The sequence below is a fragment of the Cetorhinus maximus genome, chromosome 5 (assembly GCF_964194155.1).
Source record: "Cetorhinus maximus chromosome 5, sCetMax3.hap1.1, whole genome shotgun sequence".
Classification (NCBI taxonomy): domain Eukaryota; kingdom Metazoa; phylum Chordata; class Chondrichthyes; order Lamniformes; family Cetorhinidae; genus Cetorhinus; species Cetorhinus maximus.
This window is the reverse complement of record NC_135883.1, coordinates 97,980,783-97,994,239: the sequence shown is the minus strand read 5'-3', so window position 1 is coordinate 97,994,239 and position 13,457 is coordinate 97,980,783. Positions and strand designations below refer to the sequence as shown.

Below are 13,457 nucleotides of genomic sequence, written 5' to 3'. Positions count from 1 at the left end.
AATATCAGCATCTTTTCCCTGCCTATTAAATTCCTCCTCTTCCTGTTTTAATCTGTGAGTTTGTAATCTCGTTACTACACAATCTGGAAACAATCCTGCAATACCTCTGTTGAATGCACCTCCACAGGCTTCTTGACTACAGTAGGCATCACCTACATCTGTGATCCAGCTATATCATTACCTAAAATAAACTGAACCCCTGCAATGGGCAATTCTTCCACTACTCCAACAGTCACCTCAACTGTTTTCCACTTACTTTTCAAATTTACTTTCCACAATGGAATTTTAAAAAATTCAATTACAAGATGTGGGCATCGCTGGCTAGGCGAGCATTTATTGCCCATTCCTAAAGGCAATTTAAGAGCCAACCACATTGCTATGGGTCTGGAGTCACATGTAGGCCAGACCAGGTAAGGACAGCAGATTTTCTTCCCCATAGGACATTAGTGAACAAGGTGGGTTTTTACAACAATCAACAATGGTTTCATGGTCATCATTAGACTTTTAATTGCAGGTTTTTTATTGGATTGCAAATTCCACCATCTGCTGTGGCAGGATTTGAACCCAGGTCTCCAGAGCATGACCCTAGGTCTCTAGATTACTAGTCCAGCAGCAATACCACTTCGCCATCACCTCCCCAAAGGTTCAACGTTTCCATGAATCCCACTTATTATCACTTTTTCCTGCAATACTCCCTCTGAACAACAAATATCACTATCCCATAACATTAAGGATTGACTAACCCGTGTCTCTTAAAATTTTAATATCTTTGTCTGCTACACCCTGTACACATGGAAATACTTCCTCTTCACTTACAAAATCCTTAAACATTTCTGTAACCTGTCCTTCAGAACTCCCTTGGGTAAACTGTGAACACATTCCCACTTCTATACCTATCACTGATTCTTCCTGCTTCACCTGTGCACAAACCACTGGCTTTTCCTGTGCCTGGATCTCAGAACCCACAGTACTCATATTTCCAGACCTTTTCTGCATTCCAACCACTGCAACAGATTTTACTGTAACCTCCAACACATTGACTTTGCGTGCCCAACCTTGTTACAATGAAAACACCTCAGTTTTTGAGTGTCACTTCTACCCTCAGCACCTTCCTTTTTGGTCTGAGAAAAAACTTCTTGAGAATTTCCAACGACTCCTTGTCTTCCTTGATTACCTACCTTCCTTTCAACCTCCCACTTTCTATCCTTCTTTGATTTAAAAGGGTGACGAATAAAGGTTTAGATCTATGAATTAACTCATAGGGCAGGATTTTCGGGTCAGTGAGCGGGGGCGGGGTCCACACGCCAACGCGTAAAATGACAGGCGATGACGTCGGGCACACGTCCATACGTTATCGCGATATTTCATTCGGCGGGCACATCCGGAGTTGACTGCATGCCCGCTGAAATGTCAATGGCCAATAAAGGCCATTAAGAAATCAATTAAAGCAGTTTAGAAAGCTGCCCGTCCAACCTTAAGGTTAGCGGGCAGGCGAAGAGCCCAGGCGGCCTTCGCATTTTTCATGCAACCTCATCCACGGGCAGGATGCCTGTGTTTAAAAGTGTTTAATAATTGAATAAATGTTTTTAAATAAATTCATTGACATGTTCCAGCTCATGTGACACTGCCACATGAGGGGACATGTTTTAAAATTTTTCAATTTATTTATTTACATGTTCAATACTTAAACTAATCTCCCTGAAGCACCTTTGTGCCTTTCTGTGCTCTTTCACGTGCATGCGTGAAAGAGCGCAGGCCCGTATCGGTGAATTCCACCCCCCCCCACCCCCCAAACAACCCGCACAGGGAGCGCTCAGCGCTTCTGGGCACGCGTCACGCCTGGGCAGGCCTTAACTGGCCAGCCCACGTAAAATGGCAGCGCAGACCCAATCGGGGGCACTGATCAGGTTCACACCCGCCCCTGCCCGCCACCGCACAACCCCCCCCCCCCCCGGGTGAGGGGGAAAATTCTCTCCATAATCATCAGCTATCTCTGCTGCTTACCTTGCATTTTAACCCTCTGTATCTCCACATGAGTTCTCACTACCAAAGCAATTGAATCTTTAAATTCTTTTAAAAGAAGTACTTCTCTAAGAGCTGCAGATGTTGTCTCTATCTTTAATGCCCGCATCCACCAGTCAAAATTTTACTCCCTCAAACTTAATTTAAGTCTGACCAGGCTGTTTCCTTATATTCCTAAATTTCTGCCTGTACGTCGCAGGAATCAACACATAGGCACTCAAAATAACTTTTTTTACTGCATCATAATCCACCAATACTTCTTCTGACAGTGAAGCTAAAACCTCATGAGCTCTACCTCCCAACATAGACTGTAAAAGCAATGTCCAGATTTGTGGCCATTTCATCTGCTTAGCTATCTTATCAAATGAAATAAAGAACAACTCTACATCCCTTTCCTCAAACTTCAGAAGAGCTTGGACAAATTTAAACATGTCCCCACTAGGGACAGAATTTTCTGCCTGTCGGGCGGGCGGGCCCGACCCAATCTCCAGCAGGCAGGGAGCCGATCCCCGCCAGGGAAGTGGGCCGCACTGCCATTTTACGTGGGCGGGCCAATTAAGGCCTGCCCAGCGTGACGTCCGGCGGGAAGCGCTATGCGCTCCCTGTGCGGGCAGGGGGGATTCCCCAAAAGCGAGAGTGCGCTCTTTCGCACATGCGCATGAAAGAGCGCGCATCTCCCTGAGGCAAAGCGCAGCCTCAGGGGATTGCTTCCACTTTGAAAAAGATTAAAAATTGGGAAAAATAAATTCCCTAACATGTGCCCCTCATGTGACAATGTCACATGAGATGGGACATGTTCATAATTTACACTACAAGTTTATTAAACTTTTTAAAACCCTGCAAGAAATCTCATCCCGCTGCTGGATGAGGTTTCATGTTTTTTCTATTTGCTGCCGGGGCTCCTGGCCTGCCGCCCCAGGTCCTTTAATTATTTAAATTATCCTGTCAATGGCCTCAATTGGCCATTGACAGGTCGGCAGGCCCGCAGCTGATTTTGCTGCGCCTCCGCCTTCCTGAAAATTTAAACGGGGCAGGATGACGTCAGGGGTTCCGCCCGACGTCATCCCGTGTCATTTTACGTGTCGGCGAGTGCGCCCCAGCCCCTGCTCGCCGACGGCGAAATTCTGCCCTAGGCTTTAGATTGGAAGTGATCATTTCATCCTGAGAACCTCCCTCAGCCTCTGAGATCTCTTTTTTAACTTCCAGCTTTTTAAGCTGATATTCTCTCTCCCTCTCCTTCACTCTTTCCTCCCTTACTAATTTCTCCAGTTCCAATTCCCTTTCCTGTTTTCTTTCTCTCTGCTGCCTTTCCGCTTGCTCCCTTTGAAATGCCCTTTTTCTTTACTTTTCCTTTTCCTCTACCTCTAATTCCAGTTTTTTCATTTCCATTGCTTGTTCACATTCAAGCTTCTGCATTTGTACCTGAAGTATCACTACCTCCAGCTGTGACTCACTAGTTTCAGGTATCCCTTCCAAATTCAAATGCTGTGCTATCACTTCAATTATGTCTGCTTTCTTTGCCCCTACAGTTAACCTCAACTGCAACTGATCCGTCAATTCTGCTAATTTACCCATGGATACTTCTTGTAAACCAATCAGTTATGACTTCTACTCCCAGAAACGTCTTAGCTATGGATAAAGCCATTTTTGCAGTCTCACCAGTTTAAAATCCCTCAACACCAATTCCTGAGTTCAATGTTCTTCTTATGCTCATAGCCTTAAGCTTCTCCAACTCCAAATCAATCAAGGAATTTCAAAAATCTCACAAGGTGTCCCCAATTTTATTACGACGCGGCAGGTGATGTGTGCCAGGCGGACCAAATCCACTTGCCCACGCCAAGGCAATGGTTTTGCAATCTGTATTTATTACGAGAAGATTTGGTCATTGAGTTCAGAAGTAACAAGTCCACTAACACCCTTTAGAGATTTTAAAAATTAAATTAAAACATTTATTAACAAAAGAAAAGATTTCAAGCACATACATAAGATTACAGTTACTTAATACCATAACAAATCCCAAAATTCCTAATTAACCTGACTTCCAATTACACACCCCACTTAAGGCAACATTCCAAAATAGATTTTTAATTTGAATATCAGCAAATTTACCACGCCACCCACTTGACAGTGGAATTCCAAAGGCTTTTCTCCAACTTTAGTTACTGGACACAGCAGACTTTTGTAAACATGGCTGGAGGCTTCCCCGAGGCTGTTTTACACACTACTTTTAGTTCTTATACGGCCACACAACATCACCTTCCTCCCTTCTTTACATATCTTTCTCTCTCTTTAATCTGTAAATTCCATTGTTCTATATGTCTTGGGAAATGAACGTTTCCCAGAATATACAAATCTTTCATGTTGCCAATATGGTCAGTACGTTTTGGGAAAAATAAACATAATAATTTTGCCCTATTTATCTTGTTAATTGTAAACATCCTACCACCCCTTTGAAACCCAAACAACTCCTTCACTTATCTATAAATGCAAATTTCCTTCACACCAAACATGCTACGACCTCTCTCATGTTTATTCATTAGCATTTCAAATGTCTTTTACCCCTAACTTCTTTTGATCATTTCAAGCTTGCAGCCTATCTGACTCTAATTTAATTAAATCATACAGACAGAACCAAGTACATTCACACCGATAAACCTTATTTACCATAAACCATAATAATATTATGAAACTTATTATAGTTTCGTGACACTGAGCTATAGCTGACAACTCTCTGCTCATGTAACATTCACTTTCGCTGCAAGTTGAATTTCTCCCCCATAAAGTTTAGGAATGAGTGATCTGGCACAGAACTTTGTGTGATCTATAATGGTAATTTGGGCACACAAATGATTATGTGCAATTCACATCCAAATTTCTGATATGCAAAGGTCTGTGCCATGACTTTTCTAACTTGGTGCTTAAGCCTCACAGCTGCCAATACATATTGGAAATTCGGGAATTTAATATGCACTGCAAATGGTCAAATCTCTCCACTATCGTGCAAAGTTGGAAAATATCTCCTTTGAACCTAAATAACTGTTCCTGAAAACAAGCAGAAAATGCAAATGAATGTAAAAGCTTATGAAATTTCTAGAAACAATTATTTGGGATAGAATTAGTAGTCACATGGAAAAATATGGATTGATAAGGAAGAGCCAGCATGGATTTCTAAAAGGAAAATCATGTTTAACTAACTTGCTGGATTTTTTTGACGAGGTAATAGAAAAGGTCGATGGGGGTAATGTTGTTGATGTGGTGTACATGGGCTTACAAAAGGCATTTGACACAGTGCCACACAACAGACTTGGGGGAAAGGTTATTGCTCATGGAATAAAAGGGACAGTAGCAACGTGAATACAAAACTGGCTGAAAAAATAGGAAGCAGAGAGTAATGGTCAATGGATATTTTTCGGGCTGTATGAAGGTTTGTAGTGGAGTTCCCCAGGGGTAGGTATTGGGACCCTTGCTTTTCCTGATATATATTAATGATCTAGATCTTGGTGTGCAGGGGACAATGTCAAAGTTTGCAGATGATTTGAAGCTTGGGAGTATTGTGAACTTCGAGGAGGACGGTGTGGAACTTCAAGACGACATAGGCAAGTTGGTGGAGAGGACAGATAGGTGGCAGATGAAGTTCAATGCGGAGAAGTGTGAAGTGATGCATTTTGGTAGGAAGATCATGGGCAGACAATATAAAATAAGGAGTGAAATTTTGAAGGAGGTGCAGGAGCAGAAAGACTTGGGTGTATATGTGCTTGAAGTGTAAGTGAAGGTGGCAGGACAGGAGGAGAGAGCAGCTAATAAAGCATATAGTATTCTGGACTTTATTATTAGGGGCATAGAGTACAAGAGCAGGGAAGTTATGCTGAATTTATATAAGACACTTCTTAAGCCTAAGCTGGAATATTGTGTACAGTTCTGAGCACCATATTATAGGAAGGATGTGAACACATTGGAGAGAGTGCAGAAGAGGTTTACAAGAGTGGTTCCAGGGATGAGAAACTTCAGCTTTGAGCATAGATTGGAGAGGTTGGGACTGTCCTCCTTGGGGAGGGGGCTGAGAGGAGATTTGATAGAGATGTTCAAAATCATGAGGGGGCTGGATAGAGTAGTTAGGGAGAATCTGTTCCCACTCGTAAAAGTATCAAGAACAAGAAACACACAACGAGTGGCTCGGGTCTAGAAAGCACTGCCTAGAAGTGTGGTGGAGGCAGGTTCAATCGAGGCATTCAAGAGGACATTAAATGATTATTTGAATAGAAACAATGTGCAAGGGTAAGGGGGAAAGGCAGGGCAATGGCACTAGGTCATAATGCTCATTTGAGAGCCAATGCAGACATGGTGGGCTGAATGGCCTTCTTCTGTGCCATTAAGATTCTATGGGCTGCATCTTCCGGTCGGCGAGCGGAATGTGGGGCCCGCTCGCCAATGTGTAAAATGATGCGGGTGACGTCAGGCGTGCAGGGGTGAGGTTTTATGAGGGATTTTAAAATTTCTGAATATTTTATAATAAAAGTTATGGACATGTCCCAACTCATGCGACAGTGTCACATGAGGGGACGTGTCAGTAAAATTATTTCTATTCTTTAATCTGTTTTTCACATTTGAGCTGATCTCCCTGAAGCAGCATTTTGCTTCAGGAGACCTGTACGCTCTTTCATGCGCATGCGCGAAAGAGCGCACTCCCAGCTCAAGGAACCACCCGCCCACCCCGCATAGGGAGCGCACAACGCTCCCTGCAGACGTCACGCTGGGCGGGCCTTAATTAGCTCGCCCACATAAAATGGCGGCGCACCCCCAACTGGGGGCACTGATCAGGAACCCGTCCGTCTGCTCCCGCACATCCCCCCCAATGGGGGGGCGGGGGGGAAATTATTGCCCTATGATTCTGTGAAATATTCTTGATTAAAATAAAAGCCCAAACTCCCCCTATAACCACTCGACCTCCTCCCATTACTGCTGTGTAAGAACGAAAACCTCAACTCCCACTGTTGACCTGACCCAAAACTAAATATCAGAGCTGTATGGGCATTATTCATTAACAAGCATGGGACATCCTTATGAAAACACCATATTCTGCAGGACTTGGTACTCAAAAGTGTGCAATACATCAATTAAAACAGTTTGTTTACACAAAACTAAAACTGAATCCTATTGCTAATTACAACAGGTAATTAAGAGTGCAGTTAATGTGAGTATTAAGGTTTCATTGTATCCCCAATGCTATAATTATTCAAACTGTAAAACACATATTTGTGAAATGGTGAAAGAAAAGTGAATTTCCTTTTGTATTAACATTCACAATAGTGGATCATGAGTCATCAAAATGAAATTCCAAATGGCACGTAACCATATAATCTTTGTAAATACTATATTTTGTGCCATATAAAACTGGTTCATCTGTCATTTTGTTATCCACCCTTTAATATACTTTTTTGCACATTTTAATTTGCCAACAAAATCAATCTTCTTTACTGAGAATATCAAACATGGGATTAAGAAGGGATGTGACTGTAATTGCAATCCATTGACAGATCCACTGACAGAACTCCTGGCCCTCACTTGGGATCACCTGTTTGCCCAACATTAGGTACCAGAAAGAAACTTAAAATTCAAATACTTTCTGAGGAGAACTTATTGTGGATATGAATCTGAAGCAGACGTATGAGGAAGTCTGGTGGAAAGAGTAGATGAATATTTTTACGGTATTCAAGGAAATAGATTCAAGGGTAAGGGAGAAAGAGGCAGGTGATATTGAACTCAAAATCAAAGCACACTTAGCAATTTAAACTTCTCCTCTCTAAAATTGTGGAAAGGACAGGTAATGTACAAAATGGGAAAGAGTCACTACGGACTCGAAACGTTAACTCTGTCTTCTTCTCCACAGATGCTGTCAGGCCTGCTGAGTTTTTCCAGCTATTTTTTTTTTTGTCACAGTTTACATTAGTTATTGTATGTTTCCTGCATAAATTCTTGACAGAGTAAAACACAGCAATGGGGGAAGGTTGACTTTTCTTTGTTCCAGATTTACACAGGATTGGCATTTATACAAAATAGAAAATATTTCTCTGATACTAATGCTGTGGGACAATTGTCCTTTTAAACGAACATTAAAACTAGGACAATTGTCTGAACTTGTGTGTACCACTTCAAAATGGTGGGCAAATCACTGGTCTTTGTAAATTGTTCATAATAGTGAAAATGTATTTATAGTTGAATGCCAGTTATTATATGTTTAGTGTTTTATCTTAGCTATTTTCCTGGCTAAAGTAGCACTGATACTTTCACTGGTCTAGGCACCTTAGATTTAGGGGTGTGCCCACACTGCCCAGTATCTAACTATATGATAGCCTAACCCAGGGAAGTAACAATATCATCCCTCTGTGATCTGTACTGGCCACTTATATTTATTACCTGTGTGCTTTAATTTCTTTGAAGGTGGACTGAGAAAACATACGACAAGATCAGATACAATTTGTTAAACTGCTTTATTTCACAGCAACAAGTTCATTTATCTGAATCAGCACAACTTGTTTTTGTGCAAAAGAACAAAATAATGAATATACAACACTTCGCCATAGTGGCTCATCTTACTTGACTTAAAAAAAACTGCTTTACTGCTCTTAAAAATCCTACTTTTAACTTCAGCAAATCTTGCCTGCACAACACCTGATTAACTTTGCAAGCTGTTTTGGATCTGTCTGCCCAAGATACTCTTCTTTGTTATTCTGCTCTGTTCACCGCCAAAGAGGAACAGGGCCATCCAAACACTATAAGCTAGTTATTTACCAATTTTCAGGGCAGATGAATGAACTGCTTATTATTTACAGTCTTCAGGGAAATATCAAAGCCATCTCTTCAGTATTTAACACCTGCCATCTCAGTGTCTTTTTTTAAAATTTGTATGAATATACATGCTGTAAAAATCCAACATTTAAATGTCATTTTTCAATTCCTTTCTGTGGAAAAATGGTCACAAATTAAACTGTTGTCAACTTTTCAGATTTTATGTATAGTTGCATATTTTTCACACCATGTTGGGTATCTAGTAACACAAATCACAAAAATTATCTGCAAGTGAATTTCCAGCTAGTATAATACAGGTTTCCCAGTACTTAGCTGATAGGATTAAACATCTCAAAATTCATTGCATTTTTTCCATATGGTCTTCTAATATTTTCAGCATTTAAAGTCATGGGGCAACAAAACCTGTATTTATATGGTGTCTTGAAAGTTGATTCTGTACTAACACTGGTAGGATTGAAATCAAGGCCCATTAAACTGCAGTGAATGTTTTAAACTTATGCCTGTGGTGGAGTTGTACATACTACTCACCTGACCTGATCTCACCGTTTGCTCAAATCCGGTTCAGGTAATCTGCGTTACACTGTTTGCTTTGATGCAAAGCCCACATCACTTCATATCAACATAAAATTTGTAATCCTACTGGTGCATAAGTAGGTATGGAAGACTTCAGTGGCATGTTCAATTACAGTCAATAAATCGGAGGTGAATTATTGTTGATTGAAAATTTTAATTAGGTATTACTTACTGGCAGCACAGCTTCGAAATGATAAATTATATATGACAGGCAGTAACAGTCCATTAGCCATTTTGTCAGTACAGTTAATGGTGTGTAGCTCGTCAGAAACAATTACCACCCTTAATTTTCAGTTTTATTTTAAAATCGGGGCTCCGCCAAGTGTTATCTATCTTATGTTACAACAGTTCAAATAAAAATCATTTTTAATTCTGGACAGTGCAATCACGAAGTCTGTATCGTTATAATTGCAGGGAGTTGGAAAAATATAAGATTATAGATATCTGATATCATTAAACTGACCATAAAAAGTAAACAGTATTAATAGAAACAAATATTAATCTCTATACTTTATATATAGTCACTTTAAAAGTATAGAACAATGCTCACAAGAAAGTGATTCAAATGGTAATTCAGGTGAGCACTTAAGAACATCAAATTAAACTGCATTTGTTTTTGCATTAATTTACAACTTCAGATCACAAACTAGAACATCAGACTTCAGAAATTAAGTTCCAAATAGGATACACTGTATAATCTTCATAAACACTGTACTTTATGTGCAAAAGAACCAGCTCATCTATCATTTGATTTTCAACATTTTAATATACTTGTCTTTAATTTGTTAGAGAGAAAAAAACATACTGTAACAGGTTGTATTTAGTAACTCAATACACTGTGCACTTTAACCAGATACACACTGTGGGATCCACATTATAATCCAGCTTTTAGGACCAATGCAAAAAGCTTTTTATAATTAGGAATGTTTGGCACAGGGGCGATTTTACAAATTCACACTCCAGATGCTGAGCTTCATGCATCAGGATATAAGTACTTGTGGACACACAGGTCAGCAAAAACTTCTGTATATTAACTTCAGAATTCTGCAAAGTATACTGATCTCCAGTCCCAGATTCCAAAGATGCATTTTCCAGCACATGAAGCTCTGCTTCAGTTGTATGAATTAATAATTCGCCCTTATATATTTTGTCTGATAGAAGGAATCCCTTTAATAATGCACATTAGATCACAGGTTTGGGAATCTATGTGAATCCAGACTATGTCAAACAACTAAAGAATGACCAGTTTAGAAATACATAAATCCATCTCTACTATTAAAAAATACTTAGCCATCATTTACAATTTGGAAGCAATTTTTAATTTAGGCTGTGAATCTTATTACTTATGAAAATTAATATGGTCAGAGTACTGAATGAATGCTTTCCCCCCCTTTCTCCATGAGCGTAATTCCAAGATTCTGGAAAATAGCATGGAAAAGTCACAGAAGTGTGTCTACAACATTGTGGCATTACCTCCATCCTTGACTGCTTTCACATATAGTTGCCCCTTTAGCAATGCATATTAACCATTGCCTCTCTACATTGAGAAATAATTTCTACCAGCCTAAAGATGTTGAGAATTTTAGTACCCCTTCCAATTACAGTCAATAAAAGAATCACAATTTGGCACGTAACTGGTATAATGCAATAACTGACACTGTCTGGATCATAGTTATGTTCAGAAAAGAAAGATAAAGAAACACAGAAATGTATTAGTTAACTGAAGCTTCTAATTGAATAACTGAGAAGAGTTAAAGCATTATCATTCAAAACGGATCAATTCAGTTAACACAACGATTTCATCATTTTTTATCTTCACCAGCTTTTGAATTTAAATGAATCCTAAATATTAAGTTTAGCATTTAAAAAGCTTATCAGAATTTACATTTCTGCATTTGGATTGGAAACTTTTTGCAAAAGCCAAAGGCCACTCCCAAAGGAGGCAACTTTGACCACAAGAAACTCCCTAACCTGATATAACATTTTGATGTTTTTTTTTAAGAAAAAGTACAGACTGCATAATTAATGCTTCCTTTTTAAAAGGAGGAGCCATTGAGCTTACAGATATCTATAGAATCTCTTCCATATAAATACAGCAGTTTTCATCTGTTGAAAGTATATCACTGCCATACTCTCTAACAGTTCAGAGGACAATCTGTTGGGAAATCTTTACTGAAGCAAGGTCCTGAAGACAACATACACTGGTATGTTTGATTTAAAATTGTATTAACATATAAAAGAATGAAGGAAGATGCCAGAGGGCAAACACTCTGTTTCTGCCAGCAGTGACATTCTGCCTTGTAATTTAATTTAGAAATGATCAAATTTGTCATAACTATGGATTGCACATTTTTCTTTTACAAGCTTGGTACCATGCTGTTTAGCAAGAAGCAATCTGAGAAACTGATAAGCTGTTTTAAAACTAAATATCTCACATAACACCTTTCAGCTATAATCATGAATATCATTTAAAAGGGCACCACATGTTGGAACAAAAACATTTTGTGCAAGTTTTCCATCCAAAGATTTAAAGCAGATCATCTGGAATGCTTTCCTCTTGTCAAAGATGTAAGTGAAAGTTTGATTGCAACCTTAAAATAGAAAACTATTTTATTTTCACAGTCATTTTTACCAATGAAAAGCTGAAGGAAAATCTACTCTGTTGCTGCACCCAGTTAACAGTTTTACCAAATACCTTTTAAAATCCACAGCCTTGAATCCTGATTTCCACTATTGCTCCTAGTAGTTGCTATTTTTTTTATCTTACAGGTACAACATGGTTTCAAAAGAAATTTATGCACTTCTGCTATTGCTGCCTTTGAACCTGGTTTACGGAACAGACTTTATCAGATATGTCTATCCAGCCTATAATATAAAAAGCTATGGAGGTAAGTTCATATTTTGCACTGAATATTTATTGAAGATAGCTGCAATGTGTAATACATAACATAATGCCACCAACAGACAAAGCTGAATTTTAGTCCAAGATGACCACGGGTCCAACTGAAGTGTGGTTAAACTTTATGAAGTTGTATGGTCTAATTTTCAGTCAAAGAGCAGACAACACTCATCCAGCTTGTGGGAAGAAAAATAGAATGAAAATGTTGTTTTAAACTAGTCTATATGCAAAGCATAAGCACCACTGGTTATCAAGCTCTCCAACATTCATTCCATGAGAAGTATTTTAAGAGATCCCTAGACAGGTTCAGCTGAAACTAGGTCCTCACTGTGTGGAAAATCATGGATCATGACCCAAGGCTATGGTACATGCCTCAAATTATTAACATGATAGTAATTCTACACCATGCATTTACATAAAAGTCATGCAAAATGTTTCCAAATGCCAAAAATCAGCCCAACGACATTTTGTCAACTTAGCTCAAAGGTATCATTCACCTCATAGTCAGAAGGTTATCAATTCAAACCTGACTCGAACACTTGAGCGCACAACCAACCGGTGTAGTACTGAGCAAACTGCAATGTCAGCAGGGCTTCCTTTTGGATAATAAATTAAAATTAGGCTCTAGCTGCCTATTTGGATGGATACAAAAGAAGGGTAGTGGTATTTTTCTGATATCCTGGTCAACCTTTATTCCTCAGTCAGCACTATCAAAACAGATTGGTCATTCATCATATTGCTCTTGGAAAATTAGGTGCTACATTTACCTACAAACCAACAGTGACTACACTTCAAAAGTTAACTAATTGACTGTAAAGTGCTTTAGGGCGTTCTGAAGATGTGAAAGATGCTATTTTAATGTTAACCTATTGTTTTTGTATAATTTCCAACAGAAAAAATACTTGACAACAATAGCCATTAGATTACTTTGTTCAAATACTCTGTGTGTTAGTAATTCAGACTCCAAAAATGCTATAGAATTGCTAATTTGTTTAGATGATTTGCATATGTAATGTACTAAATATAGAAATATCCAAGATTTCTTGATCCAGATTTGGGAGATATATTACCCCACTGAATCTGACAGCAGCTTAAGGATTTAGTGCAAGCACAGATTAACACAGAAACCTTGAAGCTGTGGTTTGTTCATCACTGC

At 39.2% G+C, this 13,457-nt stretch overlaps 2 protein-coding genes across 2 annotated transcripts in view; one reads left to right on the top strand and one right to left on the bottom strand.

Annotated features, from left to right (window-relative positions):
• The window catches only part of nt5dc1 (5'-nucleotidase domain containing 1), a 644,476-nt gene that overhangs the window by 535,906 nt on the left and 95,113 nt on the right, over window positions 1–13,457 (bottom strand). The window lies entirely within an intron of this gene.
• The window catches only part of LOC144680415 (uncharacterized), a 69,497-nt gene continuing 63,122 nt past the window's right edge, over window positions 7,083–13,457 (top strand). Inside the window, exons 1-2 of the mRNA XM_078541382.1 lie at window positions 7,083–7,192; window positions 12,172–12,290. Coding sequence (XP_078397508.1) covers window positions 7,083–7,192; window positions 12,172–12,290 — 229 coding nt within the window. The remainder of the gene's footprint in view (window positions 7,193–12,171; window positions 12,291–13,457) is intronic.